Consider the following 27127-nt stretch of genomic DNA (forward strand, 5'->3'; position numbering starts at 1 on the left):
TTATCATTTCTTTCTAAATTTACCACAGTAGCAATTCTATTAACTTGCCTATTTAATTGTTCAATTCTAGTGTTTGTGTTTTCTAAAAGAGGATTTAAAATTGTTACCATTTGATGAGTTAACATGTTTACTAGATCATGGTGGCTCTCATCCATCTGTTGCCTAATATTTCCTAAAGATCCAACGGTTTGACTATGTTGATTAACAAGCATTGCTCTTGACATGTCAGGAAACACAGGCCTGGAGTTTTCTACCCTAGTAACAGTGGATGTAGTAGAATTAGATGTACTGTTATTTCCTGTATTAATAACATGTGAAAAGTTTTGTTGTGATATATGTGAACATGACACCCCAAAAATAGGTACATTTGACATGTCATATGGATTCTGGTAAAGAGAATTTTGAAAAGTTGAGTAGAGAGGCACAAACAATCCTTGTGTCATCATGGGAGGACATACCCCGGGTGGCAAGCCATAAGGCGGCCACCCCACGGTATTTATGTGAGTTGCATTTAACGCTGAGTGGGCATGGCTAACGCCATCATGCCTCACTGACAGCAAGGTAGGCTCTGCGTTTGAAATCATGGAAGAATTTTCGGACTCATTTCCTCTAGTCTCATCGCTAAAAGTAGAAGAAGATGCTGTAGATGTATTTGACATGTCAACTGACGCTGATTTCTTGGTCTCTGGAAACACAATCTTCCCACTACGTAAGCACATGCAAATTCAAAACTCCTGATTTTTTCTTTTGACAAACTACAATTTATTGACAAGGTCCCACTGGGCGTGCCAATTTGTTTTACTCAAATTTTGTTAATGTTTTAAAAAAAATATGAGTATATCAATGTCGCAATTGTATCGTCAATAAGAATTAAAAAGGATTGAAAGTAACAAATAAACAAAGAAATGCAAGGTGACGGAGGCAAAGTAAATTGCAAAAATTAAAACAAACAAGAAATTAAAGAGAAGATGAAGAAAGAAACATAAACATAAAAGAGAGAAACAAATAAAAGTAGAAAAATTTTATTAATAAAAACTGGAAAGAAACAAGTTACAAGTGTTTGAGTTTAGAGAAATTACTTAAGATTTCCAATTTTACTCTGTGATACCAAGGGGCTGAGAGCATTTTGGGTTTCTAAGTGTTTTTCAAAAGAACTGAACTCTCTACAGTGTGTTCCTAAAGCACTATTTATAGACTAATTTAATATCAACTAACAGTTACCCTATCGCTATTTATAAACTAATTTAATGTCAACTGACAGTTACCCTTTATATATCATTTCTGAAAAATTTGAATTGCATCCGTAACTATTCCCATACTCCTTGCTTGATATCAATTTAAAAAATCTAAATAAATAACCAAATTGTCAAATGACTTAATTTTAATATTATGAAAAAGTCTAAGGGCCAGCAACTTTGTTAAATTCTGACTAGCATATAACCAGTAAAAAAAAGTGAACCATTAAATAAAATCTCACACCACTAAAAATATAAATCTTATATACAGAAATATCACCATATGATTAATTATTTCTTTTTTTTATCTTTTTTTTATAAAAATAATATTTTTGTCTAATACAAGAAACTAGTAACACTGTAGCCTTGTACTCGAACATACTACACATTTGCTGTATTCAATCTTGTTTAGGTTAAAGTGATATAAAACTTAACTTCTCAAATTTAATGTTCAAGCGATATATTATCTTAAAACATTGTAAAATTCTTTTGTAATTATTTTCTTAATGGACAAAATTATATTGTATCATTTGCAAATTAGAGGTGTGATAACTTTACAATATCTCTCCCAATTAAGGGTTAGTAACTTTATTAATCCTTAAAATTGTATTTTATTCTTTTTAAAATTAATTTTTAAGGTGTATTTTATCCTCACAATTAACTAAAAGGGCATTTTTTTAAATCATTTTAAAGTTAAATTGTTAATTTATAATATAATTTAATAAAATTAATTTTAACAAATTGTTTTAACTCTTCAAAAATTAACTAAAAGAGGTTTTTTCTATTTTGTAAATAAATTAATCACATAAATATTAGTATTTTTGGTCATTTCATCATTAATAACAGAGAAAATTTTGAAATAAATTATTCGGTGAAGCTACAGGACCAACTCATTTTAGTAATTAAGAAAAAAAAAGAGATATAACTAAAAAAAATTTAATTATACTTGATTATAATAATAACTTATTTACATAATATTTTTTAAATTATTATAAAATATACATTTTAAAAAATAAATGTTCATAAGACAATATAATGTACTGCAATACCGGTTACTTTTTATTCTTTTACGATTGCAGCCATATTAGTATATATCAATTAATTACCATACCGAAATAAACATTTAATTTTGAATATAATATAATACTATCAAATTTGTGGAAAGTGTATGATCCAAAACCCTATTGCAAAATACAAAAGAAAAAAAAACTATTGTAAACACTTCAAATGTTGTCGTTGGCCCAATATAAAGACAAAAAAAATTATTGGGTATGACGAAATACGCTAAAATCAATCAGACGAAAATTGAGGTATTTTCCTGTCTTAAAAAGAGGTCTCTGAAATATACTCCATTGTACTCCAACAAAAAACACAATGTACTCTGACAAAAAAACAATTTTGCCTCTCTTATAAGAAGTTATTTTGCTTCAACAAGAAAATTTCAACAGATCAGTACGGAAACCCTAACTCCTTATTCTGTCTTCTATAAGAAAAGACATTTGTATCTTCCCCACGGTACGGAGAAATATTCTAAAAGGTTTCTCTGGTCACTGGTCTCTTCAGCCACACAGATCTTTTCAAATAATAGAAAATTTTTTGATCATTCTCTCTTTTTATTTGTTTATATATTTTTTTTCTTTCTCAGATTCTTAATATTTGCAGTTTAGAACATCTTCTACTATTACAGAGGTACAATTTATTATTTAATGTATATATAACTGTAATTTGTTCATGAATCTGCATGTGTACATTGCAGCAACTTTTTTATTTATCATGATTTTAGATATTTTTACTTAGAGAATATATCCTCTGTTGTTGATCTAATTTGTGTTGGATCATGCACTACTCTGAAATAGACATTGGTGGTGAAATATAACTAAAATGATGTCATCTTAATATCTTCTATGATTGATGCAATTTATGAACATGCAATTTGAATTTTGATATGAAGTTTCTGAATTGATATGAAATTATTTGAATGGTGGAATGTTAGGGTAGATAAAATTTTCTGATTAAATTTGAATGTTGTTCTGTTTTATGCAGATAAACAAACAGAACATGTCCCTTCTTTTCTATATTTTTACTAAAAATATGAAATGAAACTAAGAAATGGGAATTACAATATTAGGTGTTTATTTATCTTTCAATTTCTTTATATATATATTTGTAATTCAATAATTGTCCGTATATTAAGGTGATTCTTGGTTCTCAATCATATTGACCAAGGAATTAGTTACTATGTGGTATTCTAAGCAATGATGTAAGTGTTTTTATTTTACTAAATCTAAAATGATTGATTTTAAATTTTTATTTTAGTACTCTTACAAGATAGGCTCTAGAAGGAAAATAAATAATATAAAACTTCTAAAGAATCGTGAAAATGTGTTAAACAAATAAAATCACACCATTTTTGTGCACATTTCTCACACTTATACCATCTTTTGGATGTGTTTTTATTTTTTTAATTTTTAGGATTTAAAAACAAAATTATTTAAGTATTAAATGGTGGTTTACCTGCCAACAATAATTCTTACTATACTATGTTTTTTAAGGTGTAATTTATTTATAAGAGTTAAATCCTTGATCATTTACAAGGAATTTTCATGGGGACACATTTTTTGGGCTTGTTTGGGTGATTTAAAAAAAAAAATTTTTAAATTATTTATTTTTAAAAAATCTATAAAAAATAAAAATAATTTTATATTTAAATATCTCATCCAAATTTTTTTTATTTATCAATTATGTTTAAGTATTTTTGGGTGACCAATTATGTTTAAGTATAATAATATAAAAGTAATTATTTATTTATTTATTATGTAAAAAAATCTTTTTTTAAGAAAAATATCTTCAAAAAAAAGATATAAATTATAATTTCTCAAAAAAAGATAATTTTTTTTCTAATATTTTTTTTATGATTAGAAATTTATCAAATATAATAAAAAATAATTTTTTTTTTCCTTTGAGTATTGTATCTTTAATCTTTCATACCTCTCGTCTACATGAGTGTATCAATTTTTAGATCATATATGTTGAAGTATTAGCATGGATTCGTTCCATGAAACAGGATGGATCCTCACCAAGGTCATAACCAAAACCCATCCATGGGAGTTGGTGGCAGCGGAGCACAATTCCCCTATGGTTCCAATCCATACCAGCCCAACCAAATGACTAGCTCACCTGGGATGGTTGTTCCACCAATTGGAACCATTCAATCCACTGGTCAGCCTGCTACAGCTCAATTGGGCCAACATCAACTGGCTTATCAACATATTCATCAACAACAACAGCAGCAACAGCAGATGCAACTTCAGCAACAACTTCAGTCCTTTTGGGCTAACCAATACCAAGAAATTGAGAAGGTAACTGATTTCAAGAACCACAGCCTTCCCCTGGCAAGGATCAAGAAGATCATGAAGGCTGATGAAGATGTCAGGATGATATCGGCCGAGGCGCCGGTCATATTTGCGAGGGCATGCGAAATGTTCATACTAGAGTTGACATTGCGATCATGGAATCACACTGAAGAGAACAAGAGGAGGACTCTTCAAAAGAATGACATTGCTGCTGCAATTACAAGAACCGATATCTTCGATTTCTTGGTTGATATTGTGCCCAGGGAGGATCTGAAAGATGAAGTGCTTACATCAGTGCCAGGAGGAACAATGGCTGTTCCAGGGCCAGCTGATTCTATTCCTTACTGCTATATGCCGCCACAGCATGCACAAGTTGGAGCTGCAGGAGTCATGATGGGTAATCCTGCAATGGACCCCAATTTATATGCTCAGCAGCCTCATCCCTACATCGCACCGCAAATGTGGCCACAGCCACCAGAGCAACAACAGTCGCCTTCGGATCATTGAGGCGCAAACTCGCTTTCTCTCACTTCACTTAGTTGTATAGGCTCTCTGCTTTCAACTTCACATTTTACTGCTCTTTTCAGTACGCTATAGCAAAATTTGATTCTGCAATTTTTGAGTCTGTTTCCTTTTTCTCATTAGATTTTAATAATGAACAACTTGATTTTGGATTATGAGAAATTAAATATGATCGTTTTTTATGTTGGATGAAAATAGTTTGCTTTTTAGCGACATGAGGAAGTATCGATGTCATGGAAATCTTAGCTTCCTCTGGTGTTAAATCATGGGAATCTGAATAGAAACATGGAACACTTGTTTTTCTCTTGAATTTGATCGCCAGTTATGGAAGTTCGACTCATACTTGGACAGGAAATGCATTCCAAGCCAGACGTTTGCTACTTGATATGGCAACTAAAACTATCAAAATAGTACAGAAGTTCAATAACCCAATCGACAAATAAGTGTGTGTTTGGAAACTGTTGGAAGAGAAGAAGCGCGTTTAAATTTCTTGAAAGCTTCAACTTTTGGTTTGGCAAATTTTCTTTTCTTTGAACGCAGAAGTGATTTTGCTGCCAAAACAACGTTTACAAGAAGCAATTACTTTTAGCTTCTGCGTTTTTTTAACGGGCTTTGGCTATAGATACTAACCATTTATTTACCTTTTACCAACTTTATCCTTTATATATGTTATTATATTATTTATAAAATTCTTGTTATTTCTATTTATATGGGCTCTATTTTTCTATTTATTATTTTTATTTTTTTTCAACTGTTTGTTTGACATTATACACTTTTATAATTGTGATTTTTGTGTATTGTGTTTGTTATTATCTTTTTATAATGTGATTTATTGATTCTATTAGATAATAATAGTAAAAAATTATAACATACTAAAAAAAAGAGTACTAAAAATACTAAAAATATATTATATAAAAAGATCATCAAGAACTTTTAGATTTGTTTCGATCACTATAAAGTAAATATTTAATTTTTTTTATTATTTTCAATACTCTCTTTTATAATTGTAATTTTCGTATACTATGTTTTAGTGTAAATTTTATAATATAGATTATGATTCCATTAAAAAAGATAAATTAAATAAAAAATTAATCATAGATAATAATAAAATTATAAACATTGATTCCAAATTAATATTAAGAATAAGATTATTGAGAGTACTAGAATAAGAGTACGATATAAAAAAATAGTAAAGTAACATTTAATACTTAAAAAATATAACATATTTGGTTATATATAATTTATATTTTTTTATTTTTATTTAAAAATATATTTTATCTATTTTTATATGTTATTTTTATTTTAGTAAGTAAATATTAATTTTATTATAAAATTAACTAATAAGATCTATTTAAATATCTAAATTAAAATAATAGGATAATATAAAAAAATTTACAAACTTACTTTTGATGAAAATCAAGTTTGCAAAATCAATTTTATGCAAACTCCCGTTTGCAAACTGTAATGCAAACACACACTTAATCTTGAATGATTTAAAAACATGATAAGAAAAATTAAATTTTAAATACATATTCAAAATAAAGATTTTAAAAATTATATTTTGATATAATTTTTTAGGAGCATTACTAAAAAATAATATCTTTTTACAAATCTGCTATACATCCAAATTTTATTGCCATCCAAGTCCAAACGAGTTGGTCCAACACGAACAAAAATCATTCTTATTAAAAGAGCATGTAATAACTTTACATCTCGCTTTGCGTTCTAATATAAAAAACTGTTAACATCTCCTACTCAAAAATATAACAAAGGAATTTGAAATCTCTCTCAAAATCTCTCAAAAATCTTTCAAATTCTTTGCAAAAATTACATAAAAATCCGGTTCTGCGTTTGAGATCATCAACAAAAAACACAGAAAAAGAACAACAAAGATTCTTCAAGGTACTGACAAACTTCTTGTTCATTATGTTCAGTTTTCTCCTTCGCATTTCTTGCATTTCTACTAGTTCAGTTTAGGATTTAGTGGATCAAGTTTGTTCTCTGATTCAATTTTTTCTTGTTTTTCTCTGTAATTAGGGCATCGTAAATAATTTCGGTTCATTTTTTAGTTTGTTTGAGGTTTATTTGGATGTATAAATGAATTCAATGTGTTTTTGTTGATGATTGAGTCTTTTTGACTACTTGTTCAAATCTGAACTAATTTTGGTTCATTTATGAATTTACTGAGGCTCACTTAATGCTGTTGTTAAGTATTGACTAAATTTTTTATTCCTTAATTTTCTCTGGTGCCATCATTAAATAATTTCTGTTCATTTCTTAGTTTATTTGAGATTCATTTAGATCCAAAAATGAATTCAATGTATTTTTGATGATTATTGAGTCTTTTTAACTACTTATTTAAATCTGAACTAATTTTAGTTCATTTGTGAATTAACTGAGGTTCACTTGATGCTACTGTTAAGTATTGACTAAATTTTTTATTCCTTAATTTGGTGTCATTATTAAATAATTTAGGTTTATTTCTTAGTTTATTTGAGGTTCATTTGGATCCAGAAATAAATTCAATATGTTTTTATTGATGATTGAGTCTTTTTTACTAGTTCAAGTCTAAACTAATTTCAGTTCATTTGTGAATTAACCAAGGTTCACTTGATGCTGCTGTTAAGTATTGACCAAATTTTTTATTTCTTACAGGTAAGTATCATTAAACATAATTGATCCTCTACTTCTAAATTAATACAAATTAATAATTTTTTTCAATTGTAGGAACAAGTTGATGCTTTCAGACATGAATATGGTCCAATCATTCTTGTAGACAAGATAAATAAATTAAGAGATAAAGTCATTGAGGGATCTGAAGACATAAGAATCTCAAAGCCATCTGCTGCCCTCTCAAGTCCTTTTTGTAAATTATCATTTAAGAATATAGAAAGTAAATAGGTTCAATCTTCTAAATAGTAATGAATTTCTATTGACATTCTTGAATACTATTTTGTAAGGAATTATAAAAAGGCAAACACTTCTTTGACTCTTTGTAAATGTTTATATATATATATATATATATATATATATATATATATATATATATATATATATATATATATATATATATATATATATATATATATATTGTGTGTGTGTCTTAAATTCCTTTTTTAAATGTTAGAAATGTCTGGGCTGTATTGAGATCACATTAATTTGAATGAATCTAGATTCACACTGAATAGACTCAATAGCGGCAAAAACACAAAGGACCAGAAATTTAGACAAAAATAAACCGAAATTTATTATAATAAACACCTAAACTGTTTACCATAACACAATTGCAGAAACTAATTTGAAAAAATAAAAAGTGGCTATTCAATAAAACATAACACAAATAAGAAATTAACTCTCATTTTCATCAAGTGTCTTGAAAGTCATCCCAACCTTTGGGACAAAATGTTCATCGCAATACACCTGGACTGGAAATAAATTGAAATATGATTATAACAACACCATTGTGTAATAACAAATAAACCAAAAATTGTGCATTCTATAAATTAAGAAACTCTTTCATTCTATCCAAATTTAAATTCATAAACAACACTGATTTGAGCAAAGAAGAATGAAATTATTCATTATCACTTTATTCAATTGCATTAGATTCCATTCCATTCCATTCAATTCAAAATTATTGAAGAATGCAACTAGATAAAATTAAGAATGGTCTAAACCTTGTCCAATTGATTCGATTCAGAAGAATAATCTAAATCACGCTTATTCAACTGATTTGAACATGAATCATTCATTCTTTTAGAACACGCAAAACCTAAACGATTTTAATTATACTATTCGATTTCAAAAAAAAAATGCAGATAAAAAATCTGAAGAGAAAGAGAATAAAATCCGAGAAGAATACAAGAAAATTGAAGAAAAAGAAAGTTTGAAGAGAAAGAGACAATAATTAGACGAAAACATAGAGAAATCAGAGAAGAAGGGAATATTTACGTTGAAGAGGAACGAACAAGGGGAAGTTTACGTTAAAAGTCTATTATAAGTGGCGTGTGACTCTAAATCACTTGGTTGGACTTGGTTAGTGAAATCACTTGGATGCAAAGCATTTTTTATCTTTTTATCTTTAAATTTTGATGATTTTATGTTAATTGAATTTTTTTAAAAAAATATTTTATTATGAATGAACACATTATTTTAAAAAATAATTTGTGTATCTTCTAAATATGTATTTAAATGTCACAAAAATTCAATTAAATAGATAACTTGTTTATTAAATAAGAATTTTTTATAACTTTATTAGTCGCTATATTTGGTGTTTAATATTCCTAAAAAAATAACGATCCTTAAAGGATAATTTTTGGACAAAACGGAAAAAATCATTTTAGGAAAAAATCATTTTAAGAAGAAAATAAGAGGTTAATAGCTAAGAATTCCTTCTTTCCTTTACGGAAGATAACAATATGGTTTGACTTTTTCTAATAGAGAACTAAACATTTCATACTAGGAGAAGTTTGTTGCAACATAAGTTCTTTTACAATATCTTTCAATCCTTAGAGCCTTTGTTTATGGTCGTCTAGTTCAGTTTTTAAGGCAATTACCTTCTCATCACTTTGTTTCTTGATTTCATCTATTTCTTTATTTTTTTTAAGAGAAGTTTTTGTAACAGTTCTTCCAAAACATCGAACTCGTCCTAAATTCTTTTTACCAAACACTTTTTGAAATGCATTAGTAGGAATTTCTTTAGCTTCTTGGAGATCATCAAGTTTATCCTATATACACAAATATATTATATGCCTATTTTTAGTGATAAAAATACAATGAAGGAATCTAACAACCTATTGATAACTAATAGGGGCAGCAATCCAATACCATTAAAACAACTAAAATATTACAGCCATAAACACAAAATAGCAACCAAATTAGTCATAAGGACAAAATAATCATGCTTGTATTTCTAAAATAATTAGAGTTACAACCATAAGCACAAAATAGCAACTAAGAGAAAAAAATTATAGACTAACTTACAATGATAGCCTTGCATTATCATTTTTTTATGCATCATAACTTTTCCTTCATTTTTAATTATTTCTATTATTATTTTTATAAAGGAGGAAGAAGAAAAGTCGTTGTTATATCAAGTGTAACCCTTCTCCCTGCAACCAAAACAGCCATAAAACAACCATAAAACAATAATAAAAATATTATAGCCATAAAACAGCAATCAAGACAAGAAAATTATAAACTAACTTACAATGAAAACTTGTGTTTCTACATCAAGTGTTTTTCTTTTTAGTCCATTCCGAGTTGCAACAAACATTTTAGCTTGATTTGGTTTTTCTTTGTTCTCTCTTTTCTCAGACTACATAATAAGATGGCAATTGTAAGTTATAACATAAACGTGACTTTATCAAATCAACACGCACTCTTTCAAAATTGATTGGCCCCATTTTATGCCTCCATTGTTGCTTCCTGCGATTTTCAGAATTTACAACACACATGGCCTATGTTTAACATAAACAATGATGAAATAAAATATAAAAATTGAAAGAATTATACTTGGTCATATCAAATAATAATAACTGAAATCCTCTAGCTCACTTTGACCGTTGGAATACTCCAATATGCAATTAGTTTTTGAAATTGTATTTTTGAAATTTTCAAAAGGCGATTCACCAACATATCCTCAATACTTCCAGAATATGGTTCAAAGTGTTTTTTCTTGATTCTTGTCTTGTAATGCTTCCATGCTCTTTAAACACCAGTCAACAGCCATAGTTTTCAGGATTTTGGAAGAATGAATGGTGCACGAATCCCCACACCTTCGTACAGTTGTACCAGCAAGTGCACTGGGTTGTCCAAGTAATACCTGAGCGAGTCAGGGTCGATTCCATGAGGATTATGGTTTAAAGCAAGCTATGGTTATCTTGCAGGTCTTAGTCAAGCAGATCAAGAGGTTGCAGGATTACATAATTTAGGATTATTGTAATAGGGTGCTAATACTTTAAGGATATAGTTGAGGATTGGAGTTGTTTTGCCTTTCTGAATTTACTCTGGTATCACTGTCTTCTTTGCTTGTGAATGATCTCTTCTATGGCAGCCTGTATATGATCAAAGCCATTGCCCGTGGTCATTGATCTCCTCTGCTCCAGATCAAACGCCATTGCCCGTGGTCATCCAATCTGATGGAGGGTGAAGCTCTAGCAGTTCATTCTCTTGGCGATCCTACTCAAAACGCCACAGACAAGGTCGAATCTTCCGGATCAGAGAATGCTGTTTCTTTGGATTCTAGCCTATACCATGGAGACCCTAATCTCCCTAGAAATCAGCTGAACTGATGTCTCGAGAAGTCTCCAACGAAGTCGTGGATTAGCCGTCTGAGAGATGTATAAACATAGCTGTTGGTTCGTGCTTTCTGGCCACTTATTCACATGAACCCAAGTAGATGCGGGTGTTTGTCAGGCACGTTCATCTAAGTATGATGAACAGAGCTGATTGTCACTGATCATCCTATTCACCATGTTGAAGTGCGAATATACATCTTAGAATTAATCAAACATGGATCGAAGAAGAAATAGTAATACTTTTATTAATTCATAGGACTCAGCAGGGCTCCTCCCCTCAACCTAGGAGGTTTAGAAACTCATACTGATGTAAAATACAATGGTAAACGTGTATGATGGGTGAAGATGATGTTCGAATTATTATGTAAACTACACTTTAAATACTAAACAGATGACTAGTAAGGGTAAAACAGTCTATCTAGTGCTAAAATCCACTTCTGGGGCCCACTTGGTGAGTGTTTGGGCTGAGCTTTGATGATATCCACATGCTATGAGGCTCCTAGGATATTGAACGCTGGCTAGGGGGTCCTCTCTAGGCGTTTGGACGCTGGTCTCTGCTCTTTGGGCGCTGGACGCCTAGAAGGGGGCAGGTAATTGGCGTTGGACGCCAGTTTTAGGCCTTCTAATCCGAAGCAAAATATGGACTATTATATATTGCTGGAAAGCTCTGGAAGTCAACTTTCCATAACCATTGAGAGCGCTCCATTTGGACTTCTGTAGCTCCAGAAAAGCTCTTCTGAGTGCAAAGAGGTCAGATCCAGACAGCATTTGCAGTACTTTCTCTATCTCTGAATCAGACTTTTGCTCCAGCTCCTCAATTTCAACCAGAAAATACCTGAAATTGTAAAAAAATACAAAAACTCATAGTAGAATGCAAAAATATGAATTTAACACTAAAACCTATAAAAACTTAATAAAAACTAAATAAAACATACTAAAAACTATATGAAAATGATGCCAAAAAGCGTATAAAATATCCGCTCATCAATGAAATTTGATTACAAACACATTGATTTTATCATATCATATAAATAAAAAGATTATAAACATATGGCATAAACATAAAGATAAATGGAGCTTACATTAATATACTTCTATATGCACTTTTTGATTTGCTTAGGCACAACTTTCCAATTAGTGTATATCAAGGTAATAAAATCATTATTCCTTCCCATTGTTCGAATAAAATTGGTTAAATATTTCACTCTCTAAGGAGTTGTCCCACTACAAGAAATTATCAGAATAGCGACCGATTTTAGCAACTGAAAAAATTGGTTGCTAATAGCGACTGATTTAGCGACCGATATAGAATTTCTAGGATCAGAAAAAAATTGGTCGCTAAAGTATATTCAATGATCGATTTTAGCAACTCACAAAATCGGTCACTAATAGCAACCGAATTAGCGACCGATAAATTTATTATACAACCAGAATAAAGTTGGTCGCTAAATCAGTCGCTATTTTTTAATTTAGTGACCGAATTAGCAACCAAAATAAGAGAAGAAACGACTTTTGGATTTTTGGTCACAAAATTGGTCGCTATTTTTAATTTAGCGACCGATTTTTCAATCGGTAGAGAAATAGGGTGAAAATTTGTTTGGTCACTAATTCAGTTGCTAAGGCAATGGTCATTAAATCGGTTGCTAATTGTTAAGATAGCGACCAATTTTAGCGACCAACAAAATCGGTCACTAATAGCATCCAAATTAGCGATCGATAAGTTTATTATACAACCAAAATAAAGTTAGTTGCTAAATCGGTCACTATTTTTTAATTTAGCCACCGAATTAGCAACCAAAACAAGAAAAGTAACATTTTTGGGATTCTTGGTCACAAAATCGGTCGCTATTTTTTATTTAGCGACCGATTTTGCAACCAATAGAAAAATAGGGTAAAAATTATTTAGTCGCTAATTCGGTCGCTAATACAATGGTCGCTAAATCAGTCACTAATTTAAATAAAATAAGAGAGTTACTGAAATACCCTTGCAAACCCTAACTCAATTCACCCACACCATTCTCATCTTATCCAAACCATTTTCTGGGTTACCCGCCAGAAGCATAGTACCGTCTTCTTCGTTGCAGTGCTGTCTTCGTCATCTTCTGATTGCAGCGCCGTCTCTGGAGGTCTTGTCGCCGTCTTCTAAGGTCTCGGCATCATCGCCTTCGTCTTTGAGATCTCGACGGCATTGGTGTCGTCTGAGTTCGCAGATCGTCTCATCACCATCCAGATCTGACTTTTTCATTGTCACGCCGTTCTTTTCTCACCGTCACCTCCTCTGGCCGTGCCGCCTCCTCTGCTCACTCCTTCATTACAGATTGTCGCCTTGCCGTCTAGATTCGCCGTTGCTCCTTGTCACGTAGTTCTTTTCTCTCCCGGTAACTTCTTCTCAAACTAATTTATTTGATATCCTGTAGCCTCAAATAACGATCATTTGTTGCTGGTAGAAGGATAATGGAAGGGGTTAGGGTTTGGTGGTGGTGGAAGGAGCATAATGGAGGAGTATGAACTTAAAGAGGGAGAGGCATGCTCATTCCAGAACCACGAGGAGGAGCTTGATGATGCTAGCATCGATCCTGATGTTGAGCTCTCTTACACTGTAAGTTTTGTTTTTGTGTTCCTTTGATTATCTTGTGTATTTATCGTTGCTGCATCCGTTCTTGGATTGTTGTTCTCATTATTTTTTTATTCTTGGTGTTATTGTTGGTATTAAATGATTGACTTGGAATTTATGAGGATTGCAAATTGGTGCAGATACTTGTGTCCAGAGCCCTATCCAGAAGAAAATATGGAGTTTCTTCAATCGCAGAACATTCAGCTCTTTCAATTTGGAATCGAGGGGAAGACAATATAGTTTTCACTCTGTATTTGTAATGTATTCATGTGTTTCTTATTAATAGTTGACTGGTTGTTGGGGTTAGTAATGGTTTCAAATCAGCGTTATTTGATGATCTTTTGTTCCTTGTCCCTTGTGATTGAATTTAGTTATGTGAATCTTGGATTGGAAATTGATAATTCTTGGTTATTAGTGCTAATTTGTCAGTCACTGTAGCTTTCTGTAGAAGCTGGTTTCTTTTTGTTTCTTGAATGTGTTAGTTCAATCAGGTTTAGTATCTTGAAAATTGAAGAAAGAAGAGAACATGCGTCATTGATGCCATTTGTGCCACTCTGTCTGGCAGTAGCAGAGGTAGGTTTCATTGAGTATCCGCTGAAGAAAGCTATTATTTTTGTGGAAGAATTGGGATAGTCTATGATAATTGGCAGAAAAAAATTGTATAGAGCACTGCTGCTGAGGGCATTGTTAGGTTGGAATATTTGTGCCAATATAAAATCAAGAAAACAAATGAAAAGTAGAATAAAGAACAAACAAATGCACAGCAATTTATGTGGTTCATAGAAGTTTTACATGGCAAGATATAAACTCTCCTTTGAATATTTCAGAGAAAATTACCACTCTATTGCTTTTTATTAGTTTTCTTGATGATTAATTTCCAGCAGGCTTGCTCCTTCTTTCATTCTTTTTCTGTTTTAATGTTGAAATGGATTTTGTAGTTGAGATGCTCAACTTTCAGCACTTTCACAGAAATTGTAGGCTATAGTGCTTCGGCTGGGTTTGGTAAAGCTTTTGCTTTTTAAAAGTAGCTTATGAAAGCTGTCTTTTAAAAGATAGCTTTTTAAAAGCTACAACACTTGGGTTTGGTAAAATCAAATTAAAAATGACTTTTAATAAGTACAAGCACCACAATTGTGTTTGGTAAAACAGCTTTTAAAAGTTAAAAAAATTATAATAAACATGTTTATAACAAAAAATAATTTCTTTTTTTAAATTTTTTAAAAATTTATATAATATTTTAAAATAAAATAATGTTAAAATAAAAAATTCATAATAAACATAAATATAATAAATAAATTCTTTTATTTTTTAACTTTAAAATTTTATATAAGTATCATAAAAATTTATTTTATCCTAAACATCATTACTAAAAATACTAAATTAACATATTTAGTATTTATTTTATTATATAAGCATCATAATAATTAACATATTTACTTGATTTATTCTCTGTACTAATATAAATAGATTTATCATTAGTCAATAATAAAATTTGTATGTAATCCAATGTTAATACTGGGTACGTTCATTACCCACCTATATATATTGGCTCACCTTTATAGATCACAAAAAATAGGACACTTATCTCAAATAAACTACTCTTATAATTATATATCTATATTTACATATGTATATACATGTTGTTATTATAATTTTGACTAATGTTCATGCAAAGAAAATTTTATGATTGGTTTTCATAAACCAGATCAACCTCTTCCCGTTTCAAAGAACAGAGAAAAACAAACATAATAGATCTACTGAAAAAATACAAAATTAACGCAAAAAAAAACATAAATAAATAGAAGTTCATACCTAATATGTGATAGAGATGTATTTGTATTGAAATTTGTGAAGATTAGGTTGAAAAATAAAAAATATATGAAGATTGTGTTAGAATTTGTGAAGGTTAGGATGAGAAGTTAGAAATATACGAGAATTTTAATGACAATATAATAGCGGGAAATACGTGCGGGAAAATGAAAAAAATTTGGTAAGCATAAGCCAGCTTTGAAAAGCTCCCTCCTAGGTGCTTTCAAAAGCACCCCTAACTTTTAAAAGCCGTAAGCACAAGCACTTGGGCTTTTTAATTTACCAAACGCAAAATGACGTGCTTGTGCTTTTAAAAAGCACAAGCACCTCTTAAAAAAGCTTTACCAAACCCAGCCTTCATCTGTTATCAGTTCCTATCCCCTAATATGAATGCATCAATAATAAATCCATGCAGATTACCATTTTTAACTCAGTGGCAATGATACATTTGTTGTGAAATATAGGATATGAAGCACATATTGGAATTTTAAATTAGTAGCATCGGTCTACATCATGTCTCGTACAGGTGTTTTATAGCATGAATATTGAATGTTAGATTTCTTATACATGCGAGACAGTTTTTTTCTTAAAAAGAATGAAAATAAAAATAGAACCTAAATATTTTCTTACTAATGCATGTAGCCTCTGTGGTTAATCGTTGCCCTTGTATATCATTAAATTAAATATTAAATAATTTTATGTTATAGATTATCTGCATTACTCTGAACTATCCCTTCAAGTAATTCTTTAGCCACCTAGGCCCTAGCTATCTAATAACCTAAGCTATTCATTAATTTCTAAACTTAAAAGTGAAAAAAGAAGTATGTTATATGGTGCTTATAAATTACAAATATTTTAACTTTACAGAAAAATAAGTTCCACTTCTCAACATTCATATTTAGGCAATTAAGACATAAAATTAGACACAATAGAATTACCAATAAAAAAAAATATTTGACAAATTTGTCTTTTGGATTCAACTTATGTTTGTCGAGGGACAAAAGGACTAATACCTGAGGAACCATTCCATATGGGCCAAACACTGAAAAGCTTTTTGGACTTGGACATCAACTTAGAAAAGCAGTTGATTGAGGAAAAACTGAGTGAACTCCAAGTACAAAATGCCAATGAAGAAACAATAATCTCAATAATGAAAGAATTTGGAAAGATAAGGTAAATTATATATATGGTAATAGAGTAAAGTTTTTCTTGTATAAGTTTTATGTGTGACATTACATATGAAATGTATCCAAGAAAAACTAACAAATCCTAAAAATTCAATTTTCGCATGAAATATGATTGTATTGATGATCCATGGCATTCTTTATTCCATCATTCATAGTTTTATCAGAGAGAGCACAAAAGGGTTAGTGAGCTCTTAAGTGTAAACCATACTACTTAAGTGCTGCTATATATATTACCATGTGTGTGTGTTTTTGTTTTACAATCCTAGGTTGTTTTGTTTTACAGTCCTAGGTTGTTTTGTTTTTGGTTGGGCTTGTTTTGTTCTGTTCAAAGTACTGATATATTATCTGGGTTTGTGTATTTTGTCTTGTACAAGCAGGGGAGTGCAAAAGAAGAGGAAAAACTTGAAAGAGGGTGGTGAAAATGAAGTACATGTTGGTAATAGGTGTTGTTGTTAGTGGACTTGGGAAAGGAGTCACTGCTAGCAGTATTGGTGTTCTTCTTAAGGCTTGTGGTCTTAGAGTTATGGTGTGCAGAAATCGTGACGGTTCCATTCCTTGGTAACGGCGCTAAAAACTCAATACGCACGTTCATAATCTTAGTTCTTTGTCACAACTTCGCACAACTAACCAGCAAGTGCACTGGGTCGTCCAAGTAATAAACCTTATGTGAGTAAGGGTCGATCCCACGGAGATTGTCGGCTTGAAGCAAGCTATGGTCACCTTGTAAATCTCAGTCAGGCAGATTCATATGGTTATGGAGATTTAATAAATAAAATATAAATAAAACGTAAATTTAAAGATAGAGATACTTATGTAATTCATTGGTGAGAATTTCAGATAAGCGTATGAAGATGCTTTCGCTCCTCCTGAATCTCTGCTTTCTTGTTGTCTTCATCCAATCATTCATACTCCTTTCTATGGCAAGCTGTATGTTAGGCATCACCGATGTCAATGGCTACATCCTGTCCTCTCAGTGAAAATGGTCCAATGCGCTGTCACTGCATGGCTAATCATCTATCGGTTCTCGATCATACTAGAATAGGATCCATTGATCCTTTTGCGTCTGTCACTACGCCCAGCACTCGTGAGTTTGAAGCTCGTCGCAGCCATCCTTTCCCAGATCCTACTCGGAATACCACAGACAAGGTTTAGACTTTTCGGATCTCAAGAATGGCCGTCCATGGATTCTAACTTATACCACGAAGATTCTGATTAAGGAATCCCAGAGATACTCATTCAATCTAAGGTAGAACGGAAGTGGTTGTCAGGCACGCGTTCATAGGTTGGGAATGATGATGACTGTCACGATCATCACATTCATATTAAGGTACGAATGAATATCTTAGAATCGGAATAAGCTTGAGTTGAATAGAAAAACAATAGTACTTTGTATTAATTCATGAGGAACAGCAGAGCTCCACACCTTAATCTATGGTGTGTAGAAGCTCTACCGTTGAAAATACATAAGTGATGAAGGTCCAGGCATGGCCGAGAGGCCAGCCCCCTAAACATGATCAAAGGATCAAAAGATAATCCAAAGATGATCCAAAGATGTAAATACAATAGTAAAAAGTCCTATTTATGCTAAACTAGTTACTAGGGTTTACAGAAATGAGTAAATGATGCAGAAATCCACTTCCGGGGCCCACTTGGTGTGTGCTTGGGCTGAGCATTGAGCTTTACATGTGTAGAGGCTTCTCTTGGAGTTGAACGCCAGTTTGTAACCTGTTTCTGGCGTTTAACTCCACTTTGCAACCTGTTTCTGGCGTTTAACTCCAGAATGCAGTATGGAACTGGAGTTGAATGCCAGTTTGCGTCATCTAAACTCAGGCAAAGTATAGACTATTATATATTGCTGGAAAGCCCTGGATGTCTACTTTCCAACGCAATTGAGAGCGCACCATTTGGAGTTCTGTAGCTCCAGAAAATCCACTTTGAGTGCAGGGAGGTCAGAATCCAGCAGCATCTACAGTCCTTCTTCAACCTCTGAATCTGATTTTTGCTCAAGTCCCTTAATTTCAGCCAGAAAACATCTGAAATCACAAAAAAACACACAAACTCATAGTAAAGTCCAGAAATGTGATTTTTATTTAAAAACTAATAAAAATATACTAAAAACTAACTAAATTATACTGAAAACTATGTAAAAACAATGCCAAAAAGTGTATAAATTATCCGCTCATCACAACACCAAACTTAAATTGTTGCTTGTCCCCAAGCAACTGAAAATCAAATAGGATAAAAAGAAGAGAATATACTATAGATTCCAAAATATCAATGAAACTTAGCTCCAATCAGATGAGCGGGACTTGTAGCTTTTTGCCTCTTGAATAGTTTTGACATCTCACTTTATCTATTGAAGTTCAGAATGATTGACATCTATAGGAACTTAGAATTCAGATAGTGTTATTGATTCTCCTAGTTCAGTATGTTGATTCTTGAACACAGCTACTTTATGAGTCTTGGCCGTGGCCCTAAGCACTTTGTTTTCCAGTATTACCATCGGATACATAAATGCCACAGACACATAACAGGGTGAACCTTTTCAGATTGTGACTCAGCTTTGCTAGAGTCCCCAATTAGAGGTGTCCAGGGTTCTTAAGCACACTCTTTTTTTTTTGCTTTGGACCTCGACTTAACCGCTCAGTCTCAAGCTTTTGGCTTGACACCTTCACGCCACAAGCACATGGTTAGGGACAGCTTGGTTTAGCCGCTTAGGCCAGGATTTTATTCCTTTAGGCCCTCATATCCACTGATGCTCAAAGCCTTGGATCCTTTTTATTACCCTTGCCTTTTGGTTTTAAGGGCTATTGGCTTTTTCTGCTTGCTTTTTCTTTTTTCTTTCTCTTTTTTTTTCGCCATTTTTTTCTTTTCTCTCTTTTTTTTTCTGCAAGCTTTTGTATTCACTGCTTTTTCTTGCTTCAAGAATCATTTTTATGATTTTTCAGATCATCAAATAGCATGTCTCCTTTTTCATCATTCTTTCAAGAGCCAACATATTTAACATTCATAAACATCAACTTCAAAAGACATATGAACTATTCAAGCATTCATTCAGAAAACAAAAAGTATTGTCACCACATCAAAATAATTAAACTAATTTCAAGGATGAATTCGAAACCATGTACTTCTTGTTCTTTTGTAATTAAAACATTTTTCATTTAAGAGAGGTGATGGATTCATAGGACATTCATAGCTTTAAGACATAGACACTTAAACACTAATGATCATATAGTAAAGACACAAACATCAATAAAACATAAGGCTCAAAAATCGAAAAACAGTAAAATAAATAGACAAGGAGATTAAGGAATGAGTCCACCTTAGTGAGGGTGGCGTCTTCCTCTTCTTGAAGAACCAATGGTGCTTTTGAGCTCCTCTATGTCTATTCCTTGCCTTTGTTGCTCCTCCCTCATGGCTCTTTGATCTTCTCTAATCTCATGAAGAATGATGGAGTGCTCTTGGTGCTCCACCCTTAGTTGTCTCATATTGGAACTTAATTCTCCTAGGGAGGTGTTGATTTGCTCCCAATAGTTTTGTGGAGGAAAGTGCATCCCTTGAGGCATCTCAGGGATTTCATGGTGGGAAATTTCCTCATGCTCTTGCTGAGGTCCATGATCTCTTATTTGCTCCATCATTTTCTTAGTGATGGGCTTGTCTTCTTCAATGAGGATGTCTCCCTCTATGTCAATTCCAGCCGAATTGCAGAAGTGGCATATGAGGTGAGGAAAGGCTAACCTTGCCCAAGTGGAGGACTTGTTAGCCACCTTGTAAAGTTCTTGAGGTATAGTCTCATGAACTTCCACCTCCTCTCCAATCATGATACTATGGATCATGATGGCCCGGTCTATAGTAACTTCAAACCGGTTACTAGTAGGAATGATTGAGCGTTGAATGAACTCTAGCCATCCCCTAGCCACTGGTTTGAGGTCATGCCTTCTTAATTGAACCGGCTTGCCTCTTGAGTCAATTTTCCATTGAGCTCCTTCCTCACATATGTCTATGAGGACTTGGTCCAACCTTTGATCAAAGTTGACCCTTCTTGTGTAGGGACGTGCGTTCTCTTCCATCATTGGCAAGTTGAACGCTAGCCTTACATTTTCCGGACTGAAGTCTAAGTATTTCCCCCGAACCATGGTGAGCCAATGCTTTGGATTCGGGTTCACACTTTGATCATGGTTCCTAGTGATCCATGCGTTTGTATAGAACTCTTGAACCATCAAGATCCCGACTTGTTGAATGGGGTTGGTGAGAACTTCCCAACCTCTTCTTTGGATCTCAAGTCGGATCTCCGGATACTCATTCTTTTTGAGCTTAAAAGGAACCTCAGAGATCACTTTCTTCTTGGCCACAACTTCATAGAAGTGGTCTTGATGGACCTTTGAGATGAATCTCTCTATCTCCCATGACTCAGAGGTGGAAGCAATTGCCTTCCCTTTCCTCTTTCTTGAGGTTTCTCTGGCCTTAGGTGCCATTAATGGTTATGGAAAAACAAAAAGCTATGCTTTTACCACACCAAACTTAAAATGTTTGCTCGTCCCCGAGCAAAAGAAGAAAGAAAGAAGGAGAAGAAGAAGAGAAACGGAGGAGAGGGAGAGAGGGGTGTATTCGGCCAAGGGGAAGAAGAGAGGGTTGTGTTGTGTGAAAATGAAGAAGGAATGAGGGGTTTATATAGGAGTGGGGGGGTGTAGGGTTCGGCTATTAGGGTTAGGTTTGGGAGGGAAATAAGTTTGAAATTTGAAGGTAGGTAGGGTTTATGGGGAAGAGAGGATGGATGTGAGTGGTGAAGAGGTGATGGAAAAGAGTGATTGAGGTGATTGGTGAAGGGTATTTGGGGAAGAGAGTTATGAAAAGGTGTGAAGAGGAGAGAAGAAGATGTGGGGATCCTGTGGGGTCCACAGATCCTGAGGGGATCCTGTGGGATCCACAGATCAAGTGGGGTTAAGGACTTAACATCCCTGCTCCAATTAGGCGTGTAAAACGCCCTTGCTGTGCAATCCTGGCGTTTAACGCCAGATTGCTGCTTGTTTCTGGCGTTAAACGCCCAAATGTAGCCTGTTTCTGGCATTTAACGCCAGGCAGATACTTGTTTTTGGCATTAAACGCCAGCTTGGTGCCTGTTTCTGGCGTTTAAACGCCAGACTGCTCTCTTCCAGGGTGTGCTATTTTCAATGCTATTTTTCATTCTGTTTTTGATTTTTCAGTAGTTTTTGTGACTTCACATGATCATCACCTAATAAAACACGAAATAACAAAGAGAAAATAAAATAGATATGATTAAATAACATTGGGTTGCCTCCCAACAAGCGCTTCTTTAATGTCAATAGCTTGACAGTGAGCTCTCATGGAGCCTCACAGATAATCAGAGCAAGGTTGGAACCTCCTAACACCAAACTTAGAGTTTGAATGTGGGGGTTCAACACCAAACTTAGTGTTTGGTTATGGCCTCTCAACACCAAACTTAGAGTTTGACTGTGGGGGCTTTGGTTGACTCTGCAGTGAGAGAAGCTTTTCATACTTCCTCTCCATGGTTACAGAAGGAGATCCTTGAGTTTCAAACACAAGGTTGTCCTCATTCAGTTGGAGGACCAACTCTCCTCTGTCCACATCAATCACAGCTCTTGCTGTGGCTAGGAAGGGTCTTCCAAGGATGATGGATTCATCCTCATCCTTCCCAGTGTCTAGGATTATGAAATCAGCAGGGATGTAAAAGCCTTCAACCTTTACTAACACGTCCTCTACTTGTCCATAAGCCTATTTTCTTGAGTTGTCTGCCATCTCTAATGAGATTCTAGCAGCTTGCACCTCAAAGATCCCAAGTTTCTCCATTACAGAGAGTGGCATTAAGTTTATTCCTGACCCCAGGTCACACAGAGCCTTCTCAAAGGTCATGGTGCCTATGGTACAGGGTATTAAGAATTTGCCTGGATCTTGTTTCTTTTGAGGTAATTTCTGCCTATCCAATGCATTTAGTTCATTGGTGAGCAAGGGAGGTTCATCTTCCCAAGTATCATTACCAAATAATTTGGCATTCAACTTCATGATTGCACCAAGGTATTTAGCAACTTGCTCTTCAGTAATGTCTTCATCCTCTTCAGAGGAAGAATACTCATCAGAGCTCATGAAGGGCAAAAGGAGGTTCAATGGAATCTCTATAGTCTCTAGATGAGCCTCAGATTCCTTTGGTTTCTCAAAGGGATACTCCTTATTGGTCACTGAACGTCCCAGGAGGTCTCCCTCACTAGGATTCACGTTCTCCTCCTCCTCTTTGGGTTCGGCCACATCATGTAAGGCCATGGCCTTGCACTCTCTTTTTGGATTTTCTTCTGTATTGCTTGGGAGAGTACTTGGAGGGATTTCAGTGACTCTTTTACTCAGCTGGCCCACTTGTGCCTCCAAATTCCTAATGGAGGACCTTGTTTCATTCATGAAACTCACATTGGCCTTAGATAGATCAGAGACTATATTTGCTAAGCTAGATGGATTCTGCTCAGAATTCTCTGTCTGTTGCTGAGTGGATGATGGAAAAGGTTTGCTATTGCTAAACCTGTTTCTTCCACCATTATTAAAGCCTTGTTGAGGCTTTTGTTGATCCTTCCATGAGAAATTTGGATGATTTCTCCATGAGGGATTATAGGTGTTTCCATAGGGTTCACCCATGTAATTCACCTCTGCTATTGCAGGGTTCTCAGGATCATAAGCTTCTTCTTCAGAAGATGCCTCTTTAGTACTGTTGGATGATTTCTTCAACCCATTCAGACTCTGAGAGATCATATTGACTTGCTGAGTCAATATTTTATTCTGAGCCAATATGGCATTCAGAGTATCAATTTCAAGAACTCCTTTCCTCTGAGGCGTCCCATTATTCACAGGATTCCTTTTAGAAGTGTACATGAACTGGTTATTTGCAACCATGTCAATGAGTTCTTGAGCTTTTGCAGGCGTTTTTTTTTAGGTGAATAGATCCACCTGCAGAATGGTCCAATGACATCTTTGATAATTCAGACAGACCATCATAGAATATATCCAGGATGGTCCATTCTGAAAGCATGTCAGAAGGACACTTTTTGGTCAGTTCCTTGTATCTCTCCCAAGCTTCATAGAGGGATTCACTTTCCTTTTGTCTGAAGGTTTGAACATCCACTCTAAGCTTACTAAGCTTTTGAGGAGGAAAGAACTTGGCTAAGAAAGCCGTGACCAGCTTATCCCAAGAGTTCAGGCTGTCTTTAGGTTGAGAGTCCAACCATATTCTAGCTCTGTCTCTTACAGTAAATGGGAAAAGCATAAGCCTATAGACCTCGGGATCAACCCCATTGGTCTTAACAGTATCACAGATCTGCAAGAATTCAATTAAGAACTGAAAAGGATCTTCTGATGGAAGTCCATGAAACTTGCAATTCTGTTGCATCAGAGAAACTAATTGAGGTTTCAGCTCAAAATTGTTTGCTCCAATGGCAGGGATTGAGATGCTTCTTCCATGTAAATTGGAGTTAGGTGCAGTAAAGTCACCAAGCATCTTCCTTGCATTGTTGTTATTTTCGGCCATGTCTCCTTCTTTTTCGAAAATTTCTGTCAGATTTTCTCCAGAGAGTTGTACTTTAGCTTCCCTTAGCTTCCTCTTTAGAGTTCTTTCAGGTTCAGGATCAGCTTCAACAAGAATGTTCTTGTCCTTGTTCCCGCTCATATGAAAAAGAAGAGAACAGAAAATATGGAATCCTCTATGTCACAGTATAGAGATTCCTTTATGTGAGTAGAAGAAGATATGAATAAAAGAAGGAGAATCCAAACACAAGGGTGAGGAGTAGGTTCGAATTCTTAGATGAAAAGGAGTGTTAGTAAATAAATAAATAAATAGAAGGAGGTGAGGGAAAAGAATTTTCGAAAATTAGATAAAATAAAATAAAAGTATTTTTATTTTTAAATTAGAATTAAAATTAAAAATTCAAAAATTAAGAAAGGAAAAATTAAATTAAATTAAATTTAAAACAATTAGTTAATTTAAAAAGGAATTTTGAAAAAGATGAAGGTGATTTTCAAAAATTAGAGATAGAATTAGTTAGGTAGTTTTGAAAAAAGATAAGAATCAAACAAAAAGATAGGATTAGTTTGAAAAAGATTTGAAAATCAATTTTTGAAAAGATAAGAGGTTAGAAAAGAAGTTAGAAAATATTTTGAAATTGATTTTGAAAAGATGTGATTGAAACTTATTTTGAAAAAGATTTGAAAAAGAAATTTAAAAAGATTTGATTTTGAAATTAAAGTTGATTACTTGACTAACAAGAAACTAAAAAAATATGAGTCTAGAGTTTAAAGATTGAACCTTTCTTACTAGGTAAGTAACAAACTTAAAAATTTTGAATCAATCACATTAATTGTTAGCATTAATTTCGAAAATATGAAATAAAAATAAGAAAAAGATTTTGAAAATAATTTTGAAAGGTTCGAAATTATGAAAGGAAAAAAAATTGAAAAAGATTTGATTTTTGAAAAAGATTTGAAAAAGATAAAATTTTTAAATTGAAAATTTGATTTGACTCATAAGAAACAACTAGATTTTAAAAAATTTTGAAAAAGTCAACTCAAATTTTCGAATTTGATGAGAAGAAAAAGGGAAAGATATTTTTTTGATTTTTGAATTTTCAATGATGAAAGAGAAAAACATCAAAAAGACTCAAAACATGAAAATTATGAATCAAAACAAGAAAAATATGCAAGAACACTTTGAATGTCAAGATGAACACCAAGAACACTTTGAAGATCAAGATGAACATCAAGACTTATTTTTGAAAATTTTTAAGAAAAGAAAAACATGAAAGACACCAAACTTAAAAATTTTTATTCTTTAGACACTAATAATTCAAGAATGCATATGAAAAACAAGAAGAAACACAAAACAAGAAAATATGAAGATCAAACAAGAAGACTTGTCAAGAACAACTTGAAGATCATGAAGAACAAGAAAGAAACTCAATGCATGTGTTCTCGAATGCAAGAAAGAGATAAACATGCAATTGACACCAAAATTAAAAATTGACTCTATACTCAAACAAGAAATACAAAAATATTTTTGATTTTATGATTTTATTAATTTTTTTTGGTTTTTTTTTTCGAAAATTATTTGGGAAAAAAACGAAAAAGAAGAAAATTTTTTTCTTTTTTTGATATTTTCGAAATAAGAATAATAAAAACACAAAGGTTAAAATTAAAATAAAATTACCTAATCTGAGCAACAAGATGAACCATCAGTTGTCCAAACTCGAACAATCCCCGGCAACGGCGCCAAAAACTTGGTGCGCAGAAATCGTGACGGTTCCATTCCTTGGTAACGGCGCTAAAAACTCAATACGCACATTCATAATCTTAGTTCTTTGTCACAACTTCGCACAACTAACCAAGAAGTGCACTGGGTCGTCCAAGTAATAAACTTTACGTGAGTAAGGGTCGATCCCACAGAGATTGTCGGCTTGAAGCAAGCTATGGTCACCTTGTAAATCTCAGTCAGGCAGATTCATATGGTTATGGAGATTTAATAAATAAAAGATAAATAAAACATAAATTTAAAGATAGAGATACTTATATAATTTATTGGTGAGAATTTCAGATAAGCGTATGAAGATGCTTTCGCTCCTCCTGAATCACTGCTTTCCTGTTGTCTTCATCCAATCATTCATACTCCTTTCTATGGCAAGCTGTATGTTAGGCATCACCGTTGTCAATGGCTACATCCTATCCTCTCAGTGAAAATGGTCCAATGCGCTGTCACTGCATGGCTAATCATCTGTCGGTTCTCGATCATACTGGAATAGGATCCATTGATCCTTTTGCTTCTGTCACTACGCCCAGCACTCGCGAGTTTGAAGCTCGTCGCAGCCATCCTTTCCCAGATCCTACTCAGAATACCACAGACAAGGTTTAGACTTTCCGGATCTCAAGAATGGCCGTCCATGGATTCTAACTTATACCACGAAGATTCTGATTAAAGAATCCTAGAGATACTCATTCAATCTAAGGTAGAACGGAAGTGGTTGTCAGGCACGCGTTCATAGGTTGGGAATGATGATGACTGTCACGATCATCACATTCATATTAAGGTGCAAATGAATATCTT

The 27127-nt window shown here is 33.2% G+C and overlaps 2 protein-coding genes and 1 non-coding gene across 5 annotated transcripts in view; all 3 read left to right on the forward strand.

Annotated features, from left to right (window-relative positions):
• LOC148544505 (uncharacterized) overlaps positions 1-27127 on the forward strand; it is an 87176-nt gene that overhangs the window by 21985 nt on the left and 38064 nt on the right. The window lies entirely within an intron of this gene.
• Positions 2625-5300, forward strand: LOC107616626 (nuclear transcription factor Y subunit C-3). 3 transcript variants are annotated; one of them, XM_016318582.3, is made up of 3 exons: positions 2627-2772; positions 2881-2924; positions 4300-5300. In XM_016318582.3, the coding sequence occupies exon 3, from the start codon at positions 4301-4303 to the stop codon at positions 5093-5095; it is 795 nt and encodes a 264-aa protein (XP_016174068.1). In that variant the 5' UTR covers positions 2627-2772; positions 2881-2924; position 4300; the 3' UTR covers positions 5096-5300. The 3 variants fall into 3 exon arrangements, with proteins under 3 accessions (XP_016174066.1, XP_016174068.1, XP_016174067.1); XM_016318581.3 differs by having other exon boundaries at positions 2634-2750; XM_016318580.3 differs by having other exon boundaries at positions 2625-2924.
• Positions 24065-24172, forward strand: LOC148544506 (small nucleolar RNA R71). Its single transcript, XR_015900318.1, has one exon. It is a non-coding gene; the product is annotated as a small nucleolar RNA R71 (small nucleolar RNA).

This window comes from Arachis ipaensis, chromosome B9 (genome assembly GCF_059453495.1).
Source record: "Arachis ipaensis isolate K30076 ecotype BB chromosome B9, ASM5945349v1, whole genome shotgun sequence".
NCBI lineage: Eukaryota > Viridiplantae > Streptophyta > Magnoliopsida > Fabales > Fabaceae > Arachis > Arachis ipaensis.